At 49.9% G+C, this 21,486-nt stretch overlaps 1 protein-coding gene across 3 annotated transcripts; it reads right to left on the minus strand.

The window, feature by feature from the left end:
- Positions 1-1,137: 1,137 nt before the first annotated feature.
- cep170bb (centrosomal protein 170Bb) lies at positions 1,138-20,854 on the minus strand. 3 transcript variants are annotated; one of them, XM_072362638.1, is made up of 18 exons: positions 20,656-20,854; positions 19,104-19,241; positions 18,934-19,023; positions 17,146-17,226; positions 16,681-16,737; positions 15,972-16,089; positions 13,660-13,761; positions 13,077-13,571; positions 11,053-12,116; positions 10,617-10,793; positions 10,337-10,448; positions 8,484-10,202; positions 6,395-6,638; positions 6,165-6,321; positions 2,976-3,113; positions 1,584-1,672; positions 1,408-1,501; positions 1,138-1,329 (listed from the first exon to the last, which is right to left on the minus strand). In XM_072362638.1, exons 2-18 carry the CDS (start codon positions 19,206-19,208, stop codon positions 1,192-1,194), a joined length of 4,980 nt encoding a protein of 1,659 aa, XP_072218739.1. In that variant the 5' UTR covers positions 19,209-19,241; positions 20,656-20,854; the 3' UTR covers positions 1,138-1,191. The 3 variants fall into 3 exon arrangements, with proteins under 3 accessions (XP_072218739.1, XP_072218741.1, XP_072218740.1); XM_072362640.1 differs by lacking the exon at positions 10,617-10,793; XM_072362639.1 differs by lacking the exon at positions 2,976-3,113.
- Positions 20,855-21,486: the final 632 nt, after the last annotated feature.

A 21,486-nucleotide genomic window follows, 5' to 3' on the forward strand; every position in this document is an offset into this window, starting at 1 on the left:
ATATCTAAATATCTGAATATCTAAATATCTGAATATCGAAATATCTAAATATCTGAATATCTAAATATCTGAATATCTAAATATCTGAATATCGAAATATCGAAATATCTAAATATCTGAATATCTAAATATCTGAATATCGAAATATCTGAATATCTAAATATCTGAATATCTGAATATCTGAATATCTAAATATCTAAATATCTGAATATCTGAATATCTAAATATCTGAATATCTGAATATCTAAATATCTGAATATCTAAATATCTGAATATCGAAATATCTAAATATCTGAATATCTAAATATCTGAATATCTGAATATCTAAATATCTGAATATCTAAATATCTGAATATCGAAATATCTGAATATCGAAATATCGAAATATCTGAATATCTGAATATCTAAATATCTGAATATCTGAATATCTAAATATCTGAATATCTAAATATCTGAATATCGAAATATCTAAATATCTGAATATCTAAATATCTGAATATCTGAATATCTGAATATCTAAATATCTGAATATCTAAATATCTGAATATCGAAATATCTAAATATCTGAATATCTAAATATCTGAATATCTAAATATCTGAATATCGAAATATCGAAATATCTAAATATCTGAATATCTAAATATCTGAATATCGAAATATCTGAATATCTAAATATCTGAATATCGAAATATCGAAATATCTAAATATCTGAATATCTGAATATCTGAATATCGAAATATCTGAATATCTAAATATCTGAATATCGAAATATCGAAATATCTGAATATCTAAATATCTAAATATCTAAATATCTGAATATCGAAATTTCGAAATATCTGAATATCTGAATATCTAAATATCTAAATATCTGAATATCTAAATATCGAAATATCTAAATATCTGAATATCTGAATATCTAAATATCTGAATATCTAAATATCGAAATATCTAAATATCTAAATATCTGAATATCGAAATATCTGAATATCTAAATATCGAAATATCTGAATATCTAAATATCTAAATATCTAAATATCTGAATATCGAAATATCTGAATATCTAAATATCTAAATATCTAAATATCTGAATATCTAAATATCTAAATATCTGAATATCTAAATATCTGAATATCTGAATATCTGAATGTGGTGAGACAGAAATCACAGAAGGATGAGGGGTATGAAAGGATTTCACTTTGAAAACAGGATGTATGGAACAGCTGATCGATGGGTCTCTGGGTTCCTGCAGAACAAAAGTATAAAACCTGTGAACCGACCTTCAAGCTGCCGCTGGACTCTTCTCAGCTCCTTCAGAATGGAGGTGATTTCCTGCAACGAGAGCCAGAAACACGTTCCAGAAGTGCTTGAGTTAAACGCTGAGGGTCATTTTTAAAAGCTGACAGGAACCTTGTTGGAGGTTTTGAGGATGGGGACTTCGTTCTCAGCATTGACCTTCGCTTCGATCTCCTCCCAGACGTCCGCCTTGTTCTGAAACAGAACCCTGAGACAGACAGGAAACCGGTCCAAAAGCTGCTGAACCTGAAGTAAACTAACAGAGAAACACGACAGTGAAACCTCCTTACTTCATCTTCTCCGCCAGCTGCTCCGTGTTCTCCCGGATGACCTGAGACAGCTGAGACACCGGGTTCAGCATCAGGTTGTCCAGGATCACCTGGAAGAGGAGAGGAGGGGGATCAGAGCAGCCCAGCATCAGGACCGACCTCCCAGCACACCAAAGCACCTGCAGCAGTCGCACACATGTTAACGTTCAGAGAGAGCTGAGCACATGTGGCTGTGTTCACACCACAGAGCAGCTCCTTTACTGTGTCACTCCGAGCTGCTATGTGCAGCGCCACCTTCAGGCCAAACTCCACTGCTTATGATGCACTGACAGCTGATAAAAGAAGAATCTGAAGCAGCAGCACTCAGTGAAAGCTGTTCTGGAGCCAAAGAAGGACAGAAAGTTTATAGAATCTGCAGCAACAGCTTCTGGAGCTTCTCCAAGCAGCAGGTTATCTGCTGACAGGTGAGGGTGTCAGGATTGGGTATAAAAGCAGCTTCCACCAAAGGTTCAGCCTCTCCAACAAGGATGGGTCGTGGCTCACCGCTTTGGGCCAAACTCCATCAGAGAATCATCAATAAGTTCAGGAAATATTCCTCAGAGTCAGACTGGAAAGAACTTTGGTCTTTCAGCATCTACAGAGCAGGATATTGGGAACAGATTCAGGGAGTCTGGGGAAGTCTCAGTGTGGAAAGGCCAAGGACAGAAAGCCCTGCTGGATGAGCTCGGAGCCCTCAGGCAGCACTGCAGGAGAAACCGTCAGGCCACCATGATCCATACAGCCACATGGGCTCAGGAGGAGCTGGGAAAAGCATTTCCACTCAACACAGTCCACGGCTGCATCCAGAAATGTGAGCTGAAGCTGCATCACACCAGGAGGAAGCCATATATCAGCTCTGAGCAGAACCACGGCCCAGTTCTCTGGACTCCAGCTCATCTCAGAGGGACAGAAAGACAGTGGACACGGGTTCTGTGGGCAGATGAGTTTCAGCTGCTTCTCTGCCTCCTGCTGCAGATGTTGGAGCATCATGAAGAGGAGAACCAGACAACCAGGGACTGCTGAGCAGCTGGAATCTGGGATTCAGCAGGAATGGACTCAGATTCCTGGGAAAAACTCAGTTCAAAGCGTTAAAAAGAGTCATTAAAGGAAGCTGAAGGAACAGGAAGGAAACAGCTTTCACTGAGTGTTGATGCTCAGATTCTACTTTTGGTTCCAGATACAGTGAAGCTGGTCAGACTCTGTCTATCGTTTCTGTTTTATTTTAACAGCATGAACTTTCTGTGGTGTTTTCTAAAAGGTTTGAATAAGTTTTACTGCATCAGTTAAAGAGTCTTTGTTTACGCAGCCGAAGCTCGGGTTGGGCTGGCTCTGAGCTGCAGTGTGAACACGGCCTCAGTGGGATTAGACAGTGACCTCTTCGCGGTTCCACGGGCGCCGTTGCTTAGAAGCGGGCTCTGGCTCATTCATATTTGCATCCAGGTCGGAGACGACAGCAGAACCTGGAGGAACCTTCTGGTAGTTTAAACTGGCCTCAGGGATATGCTGGACCAGCTGGAAAGAGAGTAGAGGAAGTCTGGTTCCGGTGATCCAAGCCCTAACTGTATATCACAAACCAGCGAGCAGCCGGCGCCGTGCTCTGTGAACACATGCAGCGAATCAGCATGCAGCTGCGATGGTGGAGGGGAACAGTGAGGTTCAGTGCTGCTGGGAGAACCCGGCTCCATGAACCGGTGAGAGCAGTTCATTAATGCTGGAGGTTCATTAACAACAGAGCGACTGTTCAACATGGAACGGAAGCAAGAAAACTCCAAACAAACCCTGACCCTCACAGCTGGACAGGACTGGGGAGGATTTCCAAGAACCGGTCTGAGAACATCAGAGCAGAGGGTTGAGTAGATCAGGACACTGTCGGGTTATTTATGTTCTTTTAGTGCACGTGGACATGAAATGAACTGCAGAACCGTGCCACTTCAACAGGATGCAGCTGCAGGATCTGACCCAAGTTCTGCTTTTAAAAATACACCAAAACACTCTCTGAGCTGCTGCCAGGGATGAGCTGCAGACAGCAACACTGACACACTTCACAGAGGAAGCAGGTTATCCATCGTGGTGTCAGACAGAACTGCGAACCAGACACGTCCTCCAATGAAAGTGACCAAACAGGTCGTCTCCTGACAATCCGTGTAGACATGATGCCACTTTCAGACATTTTTACAGTCATTTACACACACTTTAAGCTTTTGATGTGTTCCAACAACATGTGAAATGGTACAGTATATGTAGAGGGTCTCCTCCATCACGCTCAGTACCATACCTGTGATTTATTCGTCATCTTGTTAGTTTCCTGAGTGTAAAACAACGTTCATAACGACATGATGACAATCAGAAGGATAGAGTCACACAACAAAGAGTCCAAGAAGACAGAAACACCGACTGAACTCGAACTGACGGTCAGATGTTATCAGCAGTGTAGTTTTTCAACAGTTTAAGTTCTGCTTTAAGTTACTTAAACATGAACAAATGTTTTGTCACATTATCAGCCAGGATGACCAGGTTCTTTAAGAGAACTTTGTTGTTTGTTTCTAAGTCAACTCATACTTCACTGCTCGTGCTCCCTGAGACACCAGGAGCTAAGCTAAAGTATGTGAAGCTCTGAGTATGAGAACAGGGTTTGGTTTGGGTAGGGAGGGTCATTTAGAGCGTGTTCATACCTTTGCTGAGGTATTCATCCTTTTTTTCAACACAGATGGACAGATATGCTGTCCTTCAAAAAGCTAACAGCGTGAAACACTTCAGAGATGATGCTACATGTTGACAGAATGCTCACTGGCTGAAAGCTAGCAGGGAGTGGTCGACTACAACTCATGTCATAACAAAGCGGATAAAGTGCGAAAAAGGCAAAAATCTTAAAAAAATAACTTAAAACTTAGTTTTACTCCATCAGAAAGCAGATATTTGATAAGCTAAAGGACCAACAACAGCACCGACACAACCAAGAGCAGAGCAAAGCTAAAGGACCAACAACAGCACCGACACAACCAAGAGCAGAGCTAAAGGACCAACAACAGCACCAGCACAACCAAGAGCAGAGCAAAGCTAAAGGACCAACAACAGCACCAGCACAACCAAGAGCAGAGCAAAGCTAAAGGACCAACAACAGCACCGACACAACCAAGAGCAGAGCAAAGCTAAAGGACCAACAACAGCACCGACACAACCAAGAGCAGAGCAAAGCTAAAGGACCAACAACAGCACTGACACAACCAAGAGCAGAGCAAAGCTAAAGGACCAACAACAGCACCAGCACAACCAAGAGCAGAGCAAAGCTAAAGGACCAACAACAGCACCAGCACAACCAAGAGCAGAGCAAAGCTAAAGGACCAACAACAGCACTGACCCAACCAAGAGCAGAGCAAAGCTAAAGGACCAACAACAGCACCAACACAACCAAGAGCAGAGCAAAGCTAAAGGACCAACAACAGCACCAACACAACCAAGAGCAGAGCAAAGCTAAAGGACCAACAACAGCACCGACACAACCAAGAGCAGAGCTAAAGGACCAACAACAGCACCAGCACAACCAAGAGCAGAGCAAAGCTAAAGGACCAACAACAGCACCGACACAACCAAGAGCAGAGCAAAGCTAAAGGACCAACAACAGCACTGACACAACCAAGAGCAGAGCAAAGCTAAAGGACCAACAACAGCACCGACACAACCAAGAGCAGAGCAAAGCTAAAGGACCAACAACAGCACCAACACAACCAAGAGCAGAGCAAAGCTAAAGGACCAACAACAGCACCGACACAACCAAGAGCAGAGCAAAGCTAAAGGACCAACAACAGCACCGACACAACCAAGAGCAGAGCAAAGCTCTGATTGGTCCACATTTTCAAGAGACTGCCCCCAAGTGGCAGTAAAACGCTACAACAGACGAGTGTGAGGCACCAACACAGAGAACCTGGTGCAGTGTGTTTATTTGGGCCGGGGCAGCATGGCCATTGGCCCAGTTAGGATCAGGTGGAGTCTGATTAATCGAGGTCTTGCACTCTGCAGACTCTGATTACATCTGCTTTGTTACCTCAGCAGTTCTGTTGTTAATGATCCTCCAAACAGGCCACTCAGATCTAAAATGAATTACTTCAAAATCAAATGTGCTTCAAAACAATCCAACACTGTGAGAGGAAGTGTTAGGATCAGTGATGGAGGGGGGAGTAATCACAGGGCAGAGGGTGATGAGCCAGAGGTGGACACCTGAGATGGCTGGAGCCCACAGAGGAATGGAAAAGATGGCATCTGTGCAGCAGAACAGAGACATGAGTCAGAAGCATGACGAAGCTCCCGCAGGTCCAACAGGCTGCGGTACCAGTAAAACAGCTGGTAAATGTAAACACTGGGAGGGAAGAGTCAGCTGCAGTGGGGTCTGTTTAGGTTCTGATGGATCATAGGCACATTTATCCAGGTCACAGCTGGCAGCAGCTGGAAACATGCTGTCTAACAAGAGACTGTGAAAGTCCAGCTCAGACTGCCACCTGCTGTCTGTGGACAGATGTTCCCTGTTTATGTGGTGGAAGGGGCCCTGTGGGGGAGTTCATAGCCCACCTCCTCCCTGGCAGAGATGGTGGAGGCCGGGGTGCTGGGCAGCGAGCTGGGTGAGGTGGTGGCGCCCATGCCGGAGCTCGGCGAGTCTCCATCCCCGGCCACGTCGTGGATCTCCTTTGCCAGGATGGCCAGATCTTTGGCCAGGTCCTGACTGAGCCTGCAGCGAAACACAGAGAGCATCATGTGGCGCTTTGACATCGCAGAGCGGCCAGTGGCAGCACGGATCTTACTTGGCAATTTCAGCGCTGTGCGTGGACCAGTTCTGGTACGGGTCGATGTCGTTCTGGTCCTCGTCCTCCTCCGTCTCCAAGGAGACAGACTTGGTTCTGGTGGCAGCTGTCCGCTGGCTGCGGGTCTTCTGGGCAGAGGTGGTCGGATGGGAGGAGCGTTTGGTTTTCGAGGAGCTGATGTTGGCGTCGTATTCCTCCTCAGAGGAGGAAGAGAAGTCCGAGCCCTTCTTTCTGCGACGGGACCCTGCAGGCATCAAAATGTTGTTAAATGTGATGAACTGGGCCAGAACCGGACCTGAGCCGGGCCCGAGCCGGGCCAGAGCCGGACCTGAGCCGGACCCGAGCCGGACCAGAGCCGGACCTGAGCCGGGCCAGAGCCGGACCAGAGCCGGACCAGAGCCGGACCAGAGCCGGACCAGAGCCGGACCCGAGCCGGGCCCGAGCCGGGCCTGAGCCGGGCCCGAGCCGGGCCAGAGCCGGACCAGAGCCGGGCCAGAGCCGGACCCGAGCCGGACCAGAGCCGGACCCGAGCCGGACCAGAGCCGGACCCGAGCCGGACCCGAGCCGGACCCGAGCCGGGCCCGAGCCGGGCCAGAGCCGGACCAGAGCCGGACCAGAGCCGGACCAGAGCCGGACCCGAGCCGGACCAGAGCCGGACCTGAGCCGGGCCTGAGCCGGACCTGAGCCGGACCCGAACCGGACCAGAGCCGGGCCTGAGCCGGACCAGAGCCGGACCCGAACCGGACCAGAGCCGGGCCTGAGCCGGACCTGAGCCGGACGTGAGCCGGACCTGAGCCGGACCTGAGCCGGGCCCCGAGCCGGGCCAGAGCCGGACCAGAGCCGGACGTGAGCCGGACCTGAGCCGGACCTGAGCCGGGCCCGAGCCGGGCCAGAGCCGGACCAGAGCCGGACCCGAGCCGGACCAGAGCCGGACCCGAGCCGGGCCTGAGCCGGGCCTGAGCCGGGCCTGAGCCGGGCCAGAGCCGGACCAGAGCCGGACCCGAACCGGACCAGAGCCGGGCCTGAGCCGGACCTGAGCCGGACGTGAGCCGGACCTGAGCCGGACCTGAGCCGGGCCCCGAGCCGGGCCAGAGCCGGACCTGAGCCGGACCTGAGCCGGGCCAGAGCCGGACCAGAGCCGGGCCTGAGCCGGACCTGAGCCGGACCTGAGCCGGACCTGAGCCGGGCCAGAGCCGGACCAGAGCCGGGCCTGAGCCGGGCCAGAGCCGGACCAGAGCCGGGCCAGAGCCGGACCTGAGCCGGACCTGAGCCGGACCTGAGCCGGGCCAGAGCCGGACCAGAGCCGGGCCTGAGCCGGACCTGAGCCGGACGTGAGCCGGACCCCGAGCCGGACCCGAGCCGGACCCGAGCCGGGCCAGAGCCGGGCCTGAGCCGGGCCTGAGCCGGACCCGAGCCGGGCCAGAGCCGGGCCTGAGCCGGGCCAGAGCCGGGCCTGAGCCGCTCCTTCTTGCCTCGGCAGGACCGATCCGACGCCACAGCACCAGAACAGCAGAACATCAGTTAAACTCCAACAGAATGAAATGAGTTTTTGTCGGAGAGCTTCCTTGGATGCTGGAGCATAAACCTGAAATCACTTCTAAAACTCCAACATGCTTCGGTTTGCTTCTTCAGGGAGTCCTACAGAATAATGGGAATTCTCCTCCTCCTGTGGGAAACTTAACTTAATTCATGTAACAGGAGATGACCTGGCTGCCAGCATTAGATTCATAAACAGTCCTCGGGATGGATTATCAGGACATAAACATGTGGAGCAGGTAAAGTTAACTATCCAATGGTGATCCAACAACATTACGAGCCTTTGGAACTGAACGTATTCCCTTTCTGTTAGAAAAGCTTTTTAAGGTGTAAACAGAACTTTATCACATCGGTTTGGTATCATAATGGTTTCTTAGTTTTGTAATTCGAGTGATGATTCATTAAGATGTTCTTTAGGATGAGGACAACTGATGGAAAATTCCACCAGAATTGAAGCTTGAACTCGTGTTTTAGACGTAGAATAAAGATGTTTTAATCATCTTTAAACAGAGAGTCCCCTGGAAGCTTTCTGGCCTGTGAAACCTAAACTCACCGCTGCTGGGGTACTTGGTTCCACCGGACCGGGTGCGGGTCGGTGGTTGCTTAACTGGAGCACCGTCCCCTCTGGCGGCTGCCTGGCGGGCGTCGCCCACCGACGTCTTCCTGGCGGCGGCCACAGACTCGGCGTTGCGGTTGGAGAAACCAGAGCGGTTTGCCGAGGATGTCTCAGTGTCGCTTGGCGCTGTGAAGGAACCGGTTCTCTTCCTCGGCATGGCTAAGATGTCCAACCTGGACATCTTCTTCCCCTCGGCGGACACTTTGGGCGGTGCGGCGGTGTGGTCAGAACTCTGGGAAGCCCGGTCAGTCTCAGTACCCTCATTATCCGAGGCCTCACCCAGACGGGCTCGTCGTAGCATGGATGCCCGAGTTGGCCTTGGTGCTGACAGGCTGTTGGAACGGGTCAGAACCTGCTGATTTGTTGTCTTTGGGGTCTTTCCGTTGTCTTCCTTCTGAAGAGAGGCAGTGAGTTTCTTCGTGCGGCTGGACGGACGGGAAGTTTCATGATCAGATGATGTCGTTTCAGTCCAGTTTGGGCCAGAACCCTGCTGGCCCTCGGACAGATCCAGAGAGCCACGGTTGCCCGCGCTGCGGCGCATCTGTAGGCGCTTTGCTGCCTCTGCTTTGCTTGGTGCGTCAGCCGTCGTCTGGCTGCGGCGTTTCTCAGAAAGCCGCTCGCGGGCACTGAGCTGCCGGCCCTTCTCTTGAATGGACGGGCTGGAGGAGGACTTCTCCTTTTGAAGGCTGCTGATGGTGGGACGCTTTTTAGAGGCGGAGCTGACCGCAACATTTTTGCTGCTCATCTGACTCACTGTGCTTGCTGTGTCCACGTCCGACTCACCAGAAAGGGAGTCGTCCATGTGGCTGGAGGAGCCCCCCTTCTTTGAGCTGCGACCAGAACCTGACGAGGGGAACGTTGTGTCCAGAGAAGTTCCCTCAGACTCCTGAAAGAGGGACTTTGCGTCCTGGATGTTCTCACATCTCTGCTCCATGTCTCTGATGGATGGGTGGCTGGAGATGTGGGGAAGTTTCTTCATCTGGATGGTGTCAGTGGGCCGGTCTTTGGTGAAACTCTCCTGACGGACGAAGGATGACACGCAGCCGTCTTTACTGGGGACAGGATCCTTGTCCTGAGTTTGGAGGTTTGGAGCAGAGCTGTTCGGTTTGACACCTGTTCTCTTCGGTTCATGTCCACTTAGGTGTCGGATCAGGACGGTGGTAGGGGAAGTTTTGGAAAGGGGGTCTTGAGTCCTCTCAGACTGTACTGGGCTCCGAGCCTGATCAGCTTTGTCTACATAGTCCTCAGAACCAATGTAGAAGGAGGTGGATTTGGGGGATGGAGACACTTTCTCCTGAACTTTAAACTGAGCAGCTGTGAAGCCTGGAGATGTACTTCCGGCTCTAACCTGATTCTTCTTGGTTTTATCTAAAACAGGTCCATCATCGGAGCGACTGGCGTCACTCAGGCTGTCCGGGTCCACGTCGTCCTGAATGGACAGGCGCTGGATGGAGTCCTGTGGGCGAGGAGGGCCGGGGGCTCTGTCCAGGGGTTCCTGGTCTTGGTAGGATTCATGTCGGATCAGGATGCTTGGAGTGACACTGTCCAGCTTCTCTGGAGGCACCTGCGGCAGCAGCCTTCTTGTCCTGGAACTGTGACTCGACTCAGACTCAGAGTTGTCGTAACCTCCCACTGAGCGGCTCACGAAGCGCAAATCTGCAAAACAAATCATCGTTATTTCAACTCATGCCAACATTTTCTAAACCCATATCAATCAATCTGGAGGATTGCTGCCTCATACATCACATTTATGTTGTTTTCTGACAAATTACACAGAACTTAAACAGTACCTTCCAGACACTCCCCCTGAGATTGAGTGGAACCAGGTTCGTAGCTGTCTGCTAGACTAGCCCAACGGGAAACCCACTTAGGTCCCTCCAGACCAACTATTTGAGCTGGAACCTGGAAAATAAAAAGAAACGATGATCAGCAACAACAGACAAACAAAGAGTCCAATAAGACTAGACAGTGTCAAAGAAAAGTGAAATAATTATCAGGAGAAATGGGGAATATTCACTGGGACCACCTCATGCTACACAGGTGTTTCTCTGGGTTCTGGTCCAGTGTTACCTGCATGTGGCCAGATGGGGGGCCGCTGTCAGAAGCTGGAATAAAGCCATGCAACGGGTCCACAGCACTACCATCACTAGGCAGGTTAGCTTGCTCATCTTTGCCATCATTTATAACAGGCCTATAGACTCCTGAGGTCACACCACTGTACTCTGGAGAGTCGAGGACACCAAACACCTGTCGGACATAGAGCATGCATGAGGAGGCAGGGCCACAGCAACAGGAAGAGGCAAGACGGACACGAGGTTTCATGCAGAGAGGGAGACATCCTCAGGACTGGTAGGTGGCATTTTACAGCACAGCAGACCTCTGATCTGCTCTTACTCAAAAACCCTTTAAGGAAACAGTGACGTTTGATCTGTTGCTGAAGTTTTTCTGAACCCACCTGCTCAAAAATCTTAGTCTTATACCAAAGAATCTGAGGCTGAAAACTGACCTGATCGATCATGTTGCGAGCCTCTTCCACCTCTTTGTCCTGCGACTCGGTCTCGATGGTGTAGGTCCCAGCATCACTCAGACTGTCGTCCTCCTCATTCCTCACCATCCTCTGGGATCCTTTGGGGTCTCCTCCACGGATGCCCAGGGGCAGCATGGGGGACATGGGGGGTCCGGACGGATGGATCGGTGAGGCTGTCTGGCCAGGGGTGCTTAGGATGGAGGATTTAGAGGTTGGGGGAGGCTGTAAGGGGGAGGAAGGGTAGGAGACTGAGGCAGGGGCTGCAGGGGTTTGTGGCGAGGGAATCTGTGCATGAGGGTGTGACACCATCACCGGTGGTGCAGACATGGGGGGGGGGGATGTTTTTTCCCTGGTCGGGGAGGGGTCCCTCTGACCAGAGTCCTTAAGGAATTCAACAGCAAACTCCTGTGCGAGCTTGGACTTCTTCCCAACGCTGCCAAAAGGTCTGACGATGATGCCTGGCGAGGAGCGAGAAGAAGAACTTGACGAGGCCACCTCCCCCGCCGTCTTCTCCCTCTTTAGAGAGCTGGACCTCTGGGGGCAAGGTTGACCCTGACCCTTTAGGGGAACGGTCACCTGCTGGGTGGGAGGGATGTGGCCATGCACCGACGCCGGCCTCTCGCCACCTTTCCGCCTCTCTAGCTTGGCCTTAAGCGCAGAGTAAGAGTCGGCGTGGGCGGGGTTGTGGGTGAAGGACTGCGAGCGCTTTTTGCGAGGGTTGTCATCAAAGAATTCAATGATGAAGGCCTGCTGGGTCAGGTGCTCAGCAGGCGCCTGTTTAGGTGCTTCTGTGGGGGATGGAGACTGAGGGGGGCTCTGGGACAGGGGCCGCTCGGGGGCCACAGGTGAGGCTGGGGCCCGTCTGGGTGGAGAGTACTGCAGCGGCTGGTGGAGCTTCTGAGTTGGAGCAGGGAGATGATCTGATTGGACGGTCTGCTGCGACGCTTCAGACCGCTCCGACTGGACAGAGCGGTGGAGTTCACTTTGGCCTTTGACAACTGGATCCTCTGAATCACTCTGGGTTCCATCCTCATGGTGGTGACCTACCAACAGAACAAAAACATGTGAACATCTCACAAAGAACCATTCACCGGGTCCACAGTACCCAGGCTTGCTCATTATAGCAGGTTCAGGTGAGAGATTTATGAAGAAATTAACAGCACTCAGTCCAGCTCTTTGTGATTCCCTTGCTAAAGTAGAATATTACCAGTTGGCATCTTTGAAGCACCTTCTTTTCCTTTCTGGTCAGTAAATTCCTGATCTGATACCTGATAGATGCGCGTCTTCTACTGACTTTGTGTTCACTGCCTCCATGATTTGCTCAGCTTGTTATCTCTGCTGTTTTATTAGGACTCCAGAGATGAATGTGATGAAGCTTTGTATTAAAAACCTGAACCTTTTCCCTCACAAAACCTGGACCTAACCAGGGAATCATGTTCAAACCAAACCTAACCAGACCAGAGGGTTTGAGAAGCTAGCTTCTTAATGAGGTCTCTGCTCACACTGTATCCTTCGCGGACCTTCTTTGATGTTCTTATGTAAGCTCTTTATATTGACATTTGCTGTGTTTGCTGTTTAACTGCAGCTGATGTTTTGAGGCACTTCGGCCCAATCCCAGTCCCTTGGCCCTGTTCTTTTAGGGATCAAGAGGTTTAGATGACTTAGATGGTTAGATGACCCTTTAATCCCCAAAGGAACAGGCACCTTACCAAGGCAAAATGAATCATATGGTATAGCAAAAGGGAGGACTTGGGTTTTCGGGCTTGGTGTGTTTCTCAGAGACGTTGGGGTCTTAGATCGATGGCAGTACTTTATGCCCTGGGAACGGCTTGTCTGAGGGTGGTGCCCCGGGGAAACATCCCGGGTCATCAAATTCTGAAGGATTCAACCTCCGCAACCCAAGAATGAGACTGAACTTAGATCTCAGATTCAGATTTAAGTCCGGACCTGATGGTGGTACTAAAGTGAACAGGTCTGAAAACCTCGTCTCTGAGGTGACTGACCTTTGAGGGTCTTGATGTTCATGGCAAGGTCGCTCTTTGTGCTGTAAACGTCCTCACATGGCGCTCGCCTCCTCATCATGCTGACATCACTGTGGACCAGCCAGTCAGCCACCTTGCTCTCTGCTGACATGATTTCCGCAGATGCTGCCGCGATGGTTGTTCTGGAGGGCGTAGGCTGTGGCTTCCTCTGGCGGGTGGAGAACTTGGTGATGTGGTCTTTGATCTTGATCTTGCCAGGCATGCAGTCATCAAACTCGATGGTGAAGGAGGCGTGGCTTTGGACGACGGGTGGGGTTGGAGTGGGAGGGGAGGGCGGGGCCGGGGGGGGGTCTGTGTCCTTGGTGGGGATCTCGTGGAGCTCCGCCCCAGACGTTTTGTGATGTTGGAAGTCCTTGGTGGGGATCTCGAAGTAGCTGGGTTCACGGTGGTAGGAAGGAAACATGGTCTTTGGTTCAGAAAAGTCCGGATCCACAGACGATGCATCTCTGTGGACATCTGACAGAAACAGAGACATCAGTAGAATCTAAACTATCAGGTACAGAGACATAAACCTTTTGCATTATTCTAATGAAGAAAACTTTACCTGGATGAGGCTCCTCGCTGCTTTGGACTTTGTTCCCATAATCCTCCTCTCCCCACCAGGACGGCTGGCCGTACAGAGGAGTGGGCCGACACACCTGAGAATCTGTAGCACACACAGATCAATTAAACAGGGAATCCACCCAGATGTATGAAATCAGAGGTTCTTCTCATCATTCATGACTCAACTGAACTGAAACTATAGATTTAAAAACCGCTGAAAGTCAAAACCAACAGCAGCTCGGGATCCTGTGTGCAGGAATGAACTCAACAAAGATTATTTTCACCTTCGTAATAAATCAGGACCATCCTGTCTCAGGGTGATGCAGAGAAACTGCTCCATGCATCTGTTCCTTCAGGACTGAACTACTGTAATTCCTTATTATTGTTCTGTCCCACAGATTCTCTGAAAAGCCTCCAGCTGATCCAAAACCCTGCAGCCAGAGTTCTGCTGAGATCTGACAGCAGAGATCATGTTTCTCCAGTTTTAGCTTCTCTTCATTGGCTCCCTGTTAGATTCAGAATAGAATTTAAGATTCTTCTCCTCACATATAAAGTTCTTAATGACCGAGCTCCATCACATCTTAAAGATCTCACAGTTGGATATTTCCCCAACAGAGCACTTTGCTCTCAGGCTGCAGGTTTCCTTGTGGTTCCCAGAGTTTCTAAAAGCAGAATGGGAGGCAGAGCCTTCAGTTATCAGGCCCCTAAAAGCAGAATGGGAGGCAGAGCCTTCAGTTATCAGGCCCCTAAAAGCAGAATGGGAGGCAGAGCCTTCAGTTATCAGGCCCCTAAAAGCAGAATGGGAGGCAGAGCCTTCAGTTATCAGGCCCCTAAAAGCAGAACGGGAGGCAGAGCCTTCAGTTATCAGGCCCCTAAAAGCAGAATGGGAGGCAGAGCCTTCAGTTATCAGGCCCCTAAAAGCAGAATGGGAGGCAGAGCCTTCAGTTATCAGGCACCTAAAAGCAGAATGGGAGGCAGAGCCTTCAGTTATCAGGCCCCTAAAAGCAGAATGGGAGGCAGAGCCTTCAGTTATCAGGCCCCTAAAAGCAGAATGGGAGGCAGAGCCTTCAGTTATCAGGCCCCTAAAAGCAGAATGGGAGGCAGAGCCTTCAGTTATCAGGCCCCTAAAAGCAGAATGGGAGGCAGAGCCTTCAGTTATCAGGCCCCTAAAAGCAGAACGGGAGGCAGAGCCTTCAGTTATCAGGCCCCTAAAAGCAGAATGGGAGGCAGAGCCTTCAGTTATCAGGCCCCTAAAAGCAGAATGGGAGGCAGAGCCTTCAGTTATCAGGCCCCTAAAAGCAGAATGGGAGGCAGAGCCTTCAGTTATCAGGCCCCTAAAAGCAGAATGGGAGGAAGAGCCTTCAGTTATCAGGCCCCTAAAAGCAGAATGGGAGGCAGAGCCTTCAGTTTTCAGGCCCCTAAAAGCAGAATGGGAGGCAGAGCCTTCAGTTATCAGGCCCCTAAAAGCAGAATGGGAGGCAGAGCCTTCAGTTATCAGGCCCCTAAAAGCAGAATGGGAGGCAGAGCCTTCAGTTATCAGGCCCCTAAAAGCAGAATGGGAGGCAGAGCCTTCAGTTATCAGGCCCCTCTCTGTGGAACCAGCTGCCAGTTTGGGTTCAGGAAGCAGACACCCTCTCTACCTTTAAGATCAGGCTGAAACTTTCCTTTTCCGGCGCTGCTGCAGCGGCTGCCTGCCAGAGTTTCTCGTGTCAGTGTGTTTTTTTTAGTTCCTTGTTTACATTCTCTTTTTAAAAAACATCCATTTGCACAGCATAGCGCGGTTTCTGAAAGGATTGCTACTATGCAAACTTTTTGCACGTTTATCCTGGTTTTAATCGTGTTTGGAGTACTTTTATCATGCCGGTCCCCTGTCCTGGCGGAGGTGCGTTCAACTCCCGGCTGGTTCTGTCTGTGTGGAGCTGCATGTTCTCTCCGGTTCTCTCCGGTTCTCCGACTTCCTCCCACCGTCCAAAAACATGCTGCCAGGTTAACTGGTGTCTCTAAACGTGTTCTTAGGAGTGAGTGTGGTTGTTTGTCTCTGTGGGGCTCTGTGATGGACTGGCGACCAAGGTGTGCCCCGCCTCTCGCCCAATGACTCCAACCCCCCCGCGACCCGGCCGATGGATTAAGCAGGTACAGAAAATGGATGTATTGAAGTTTCTGTTTATGCATTTAGCAGGTACAGGTAGGGTGGGGGGTCTGGCCTAAGGACCCTACTGGAGGTAATACCTTCCATGCAGGAGAATTGAAGTGGCCTGAGATGAAATGTGTTGCTTTCTAAATGAACCTGGTTGTTATTTGCAGTGATTGTACCTTGTGTCAGGCTCTTTGTGCTCTGCGTTTTGTCGCCTGGCGGCCGCTCCTCCTCCTCCCTCTTCTTCGCCTCTGCAGCCTTCAGGCTCATCTGCAGCTGGCTGCTGTACTTCTCGTGCTGCAACAACAAGTTTGATCAGAGCTCACAGAACTGACAGATGCTTTTACATAATCTTTATTCATAACAAAAAGGACACACACTGGAGAAAGTATGGTGTCACGTAAACATGGAAACGGTTTTTTTACATAAAATTTCATAGTGTTATAACATTGAAGGAAGATTGAAAATTATATCTCTTAAAGGTCATCATTTGATCATTCTGGGGACAAAGCCATCATCGTTAGGTTGTTAACTTAAAATACTCAAATATCTGAAGAGTTTTCACAGCCTTTCAGTTGTTAAACAACTTTATTATGTCAATTCATTGCTTCAGTGAGGAAAAGTAAAACTATATCGGAGCATAGTTTGGACTTATGCGTACAAAACTAAACAAGGTCAACAGCTGTACCATAAATGTTGATTTTGAGTCCAAACATGACACTTAAGTGTTGACATTTTTAAAATTGTACATCCATCCAAAACAAATGAGCTGGGTTCTGTTCTCATGTTTTTTGACATCATGAATCGATTTCAAAGGTGAAAAAATACTTGTGTAAATCCTGACACATGCAGGCTGAAGTAAAACAGAGTAGCTGTGAACATACTGACCTTCAGAGCCTCCTCTGGGACTTTGTGTTGACTTTTCTCCAGAACGTAGACGTGAGAATGTGGAGAAACAGCTCAGAAAAATACTGAAACAGACAAGACTGTAACTGCTCTGACTGTAACTGCTCTGACTGTAACTGCTCTGACTGTAACTGCTCTGACTGTAACTGATCTGACTGTAACTGCTCTGACTGTAACTGATCTGACTGTAACTGCTCTGACTGTAACTGCTCTGACTGTAACTGCTCTGACTGTAACTGCTCTGGCTGTAACTGATCTGACTGATGATTAAATATTCTGAGGGTTTGTTTTAATGATGTTTAAAGATGTTTTAACAGATGATGTCCTGCTTACACGTGTTGCTTTCGGTGTAGAATGTGTGTTTGTTCTTTTTGTGTTGATATTTTTAATCTAAAGACAGGTTTGGATGAATGAACACCGAACACAGAGGCAGAGTGTTAGAAGGATATCGTATCCAAAGCGGATGATGTCGGACAGTTTGAGGGTGATGTAGGTCTGATCAGGGATCCGGAGGTCATTCACAAACGTCTGTAGGAAACAAACAAACAACAACTATGACATACTCAAAAACATCAGCATAAAATCTACTAAAACATGATAAAAAAGTTCAAACAAAATCAAGGTTTTTTTTGTATGAAATCACTGGAAAAAAGACATAAGAACACGACATATACACAAAAAAGTAAGCACAACAGAGGAGACCTAAAGGTCTCTCAGGATGGATACAAAAACATCAGATCAATAATCTCATTGATTAAAACCTGATTCCAAACTAAAAAAAGAAGAAGAAGAAGAAGAAGGATGGGAGTCATAATTTAAAATGGGAGAAGCTGTGGCTCAGCACCACCGACCCGCTAACATCCAGTTTAAGGAGTTCTTCTCTTTAAAGAAATTTAAACCATGACACCACAGAAGAAGACAGGACACCACAGAAGAAGACAGGACACCACAGAAGAAGACAGGACACCGCAGAAGAAGACAGGACACCAGAGAAGAAGACAGGACACCGCAGAAGAAGACAGGACACCGCAGAAGAAGACAGGACACCAGAGAAGAAGACAGGACACCGCAGAAGAAGACAGGACACCACAGAAGAAGACAGGACACCACAGAAGAAGACAGGACACCGCAGAAGAAGACAGGACACCAGAGAAGAAGACAGGACACCGCAGAAGAAGACAGGACACCAGAGAAGAAGACAGGACACCAGAGAAGAAGACAGGACACCAGAGAAGAAGACAGGACACCAGAGAAGAAGACAGGACACCACAGAAGAAGACAGGACACCTCAGAAGAAGACAGGACACCAGAGAAGAAGACAGGACACCGCAGAAGAAGACAGGACACCAGAGAAGAAGACAGGACACCGCAGAAGAAGACAGGACACCGCAGAAGAAGACAGGACACCGCAGAAGAAGACAGGACACCGCAGAAGAAGAGAGGACACCACAGAAGAAGACAGGACACCGCAGAAGAAGACAGGACACCAGAGAAGAAGACAGGACACCGCAGAAGAAGACAGGACACCGCAGAAGAAGACAGGACACCGCAGAAGAAGACAGGACACCGCAGAAGAAGACAGGACACCGCAGAAGAAGACAGGACACCACAGAAGAAGAGAGGACACCACAGAAGAAGACAGGACACCACAGAAGAAGACAGGACACCACAGAAGAAGACAGGACACCACAGAAGAAGACAGGACACCACAGAAGAAGAGAGGACACCACAGAAGAAGACAGGACTGATTCAGTGACAGCAGGTAAAACACGGTGTCAGAGGGAAAGTTTCCTGAAACACACAGAAGCTGCTGAGCCTTTTTACAGTCTGAGGGTCAGAGCTGGTCCCCAACAGTGTGACCTTTGACCCCAGCTGCTTCACCTGTGGGGCTGTTTTTAAGGCGTTTACCTGGAGGTCAGACTCCGCCCACCTCTGTACGGACTGATCTGTTCTCATGTTGGTGACGCAGACTGACAGAAACAACCATCATAAAGTGCTGATTGTGCTTTGATTTATGTCTCAGATCTCACTGATCAGTGAAGATTTTATCTGTATGTTATTGATTTTTAATCAGTTTGTCCTTCATTATAAAGTATATCAGATATATACGTATATATCATATCAACATTTCCAATAAATATCGACAGTCTTCAGTCAGAACATTTTGTCTGAAATGTCTCCCTCCCCCACCAGTAGCTGATTGGATGATGGCTATGATGTCATCGTGCGTCTCACCCCGTTCAGGCTGCCCAGGTCCTTCACCAGGTGCTCATCAGTTGCCGGGTTGTAGTTGATAACTGCATGTTGTTTGTCCACGCTGCGCGACTGCCAACACACACCGAGGTCAGAACAGCATCGCCACGACAACCAAAAGAGTCAACAGCAGCCAGCGTGACATCACCCACCTGCAGCATCAGCTCGCAGTCCTCTCGGCCCACGAAGATCATCTCTCGGGGGAGGCGGTGCCGAGTGCCCGAGCTGCTCACCAGGAACCATGATGTCATGCTCATCTTCACGGGGCTGCTGGGAAACCCCAGAGCATCCTGGGAAACGGAGGCCGGAGAACACAGAGAGAGGAAGATGAGGTCTTCATCAAAGATAACAAAACAGCCTCGGACAGAAGTTCAGACGCTTCTGTCTGTCTGCCATCTCAGAACTTTTACATTGCAGGACATCTGAGCCGTTCCAACAGATGTGATGAGGCGGCATCACAGGAATGTCACCTCCTTCCCTCGTGACTCCGCCTCCTCCACCTGCAGAGGTCCTGCGTGGAGACGTGGTCATCAGCCCCTTCAGCCAGGGCTTCCTCCCCCGAACAGAAAGAAGACCAGGTGGAACCAGGATGGACCTCTGAGTCCTGTTCTGAGGGCACAAAGTTCTGCTTCCTGGGTTGCAGTCAGTCCGTTTTTAGTCCTCATCCTGATGGTTTCAGGGCTGGTTCCGGTTTAAAGGATTGAAGGTAGAAAGAACCTGAAAAACTGACCTGCTGTGTTACACATGCAAAGGGTTAAAGGTCAGAGGTCAGCTTTCTTACAGATACTGTGGGTTTAAGAGAACTGTGTCTCTCTAGAGCTTAGAACCGGTCCGATTCCTCATATCTGTGTGGACTTGATGATGTCATGTTTCTGCATTTAGCAGAAGCTTTTATCCAAAAAGACTTACAGATAGGCAGGTAGGGTGGGGGGGGTCTGGCCTAAGGACCCCTACTGGAGGTAGTACCTTTCATGCAGGAGATTTGAACCCAGACCTCCCACATGAAAGGTGGGAATCACACCACTACACCATCTTCTGCCTGATGAAGACCCTCTGATGGCGAGTTACAGCCTCTGATGACCTACATGAGTCCCTGTGGTTCTGCTGTCAGGCCCAGTCTGGGTGGTGCTGCCGGAGCTCTGAGCAGATGAAGAGCTCAGAGGTCTTCTTCATCCCTGAAACTGACCAATCAGAGGCACTGTGGCCGATGACAGGAGTTCCTTCAGCCTGGAACCGATCACATGCTTTTAATCAGGGACTCTGCTTTCAGCCCTGAGTTCTGTCTGCAGGAGAGCAGCTGGTTCTGGTCGGATCAGATGTGAGCAGAGTGTTAAACAGGTGTGTTCTGGTCATCCCTCTGCCTTCATGATCAGTTGTTCTGATCGATCAGCTGATCGGGAGCTGAAACGTTTCAAACCCGACTGAACGTGACCTTGGAGATGGTTACCTGTCATCATCATCATCATCATCACATCAACCGAGCCGCACCCGGACACCACAGACGCGCATAGGCTGGCACGCGCACAGAACAGGATGCAGGAGGAGCAGGAGCGGTGGTCCAGAGCGTTGCCTCAACGCCTCATTTGCGGCTGCACGCCGAACACGGTTCGGTTCGTGCGGTTCGGCCTGCAGCCGCGCTCACAGCCAGACGGTCCGCTCCCTTCCTCCACGCCCTGCCCCCCCCTCCTCCTCCCCGTGTCTCACCTCCGGATGCGGCCGCCGCTCCTCCGCTGCTCTCCGCTGATGTGATCCGGGGCTGACGCGCGTCGGGGCGGGCAGAGCATCAGCTGCGGCCCGCAGAACCGGACTGTGGAGTCGGATCGGGTCTCTGCTGGTGTCGGTGTGATGCTGCAGCTGTTACGGCATCTCAGTCTGCCTCCTCCTGACGCACCAGCAGCCACCCGCTACGTCAAGACGCACCGCGTTAGCGGCTACGACACCGGAAGCGGCGCCAAGACCGTCAAAGTAAAGTACCAGCGGAATCGCTTCTGGTGTCACTGCTCACGTGATGACACAGCCGGTGACTTGAATTAAAATGTGAACCCGACAACAGCTGACCCCTGGGCCCAGCATGTTTGCTAATGCTAACCTGTGAACGTGCGCGTGCACGGTCTGCTCAGCGGTGGCAGATTGAGGGGCGCTCTTATTGTGAAGGGGGTTCTGTCCTCGGTCTGAGCCGGCGCTTCATCAATATCTCCATCGATACGGACATCAATCACTCTCAGCGTCACGTGGCTCCCGTTTCTGATAACGTCACCTCGGTGGTGCCCCACGCTTTTCACAGATGACGTCACATGACCCCGAACCGGGTCTGCAGCAACGTGTTGAACCAGACTTTGCGTCGTTATTTTTCTGAAATAATCAAAAATAAGACTCTCCTGTTTGCTGCAGTAAACATGAAGAAACCCTGCAGTTTCACTGCCTTTAGAACTCATTTCTGCATCTCAGAGTAATGAGTTTGAAATATTCTTTAATGAAGCATTAAAAATGCAATAATTTCCACAACAGAAACTACTCTGCAGCTGGACACCTGAG

This window comes from Leuresthes tenuis, unplaced genomic scaffold (assembly GCF_036924035.1).
Source record: "Leuresthes tenuis unplaced genomic scaffold, fLeuTen1.0.hap1 SCAF_13, whole genome shotgun sequence".
NCBI lineage: Eukaryota > Metazoa > Chordata > Actinopteri > Atheriniformes > Atherinopsidae > Leuresthes > Leuresthes tenuis.

Coding starts and splice junctions, on each gene's coding strand:
- cep170bb (XM_072362638.1), bottom strand. CDS start 19,208: ATGAGCATGACATCATGGTTCCTGGTGAGCAGCTCGGGCACTCGGCAC. Junction 12,117..13,076: donor GAACATCAAGACCCTCAAAG/GTCAGTCACCTC, acceptor TTCTGTTGGTAG/GTCACCACCATGAGGATGGA. Junction 10,203..10,336: donor TCAGGGGGAGTGTCTGGAAG/GTACTGTTTAAG, acceptor TTTGTTTTGCAG/ATTTGCGCTTCGTGAGCCGC.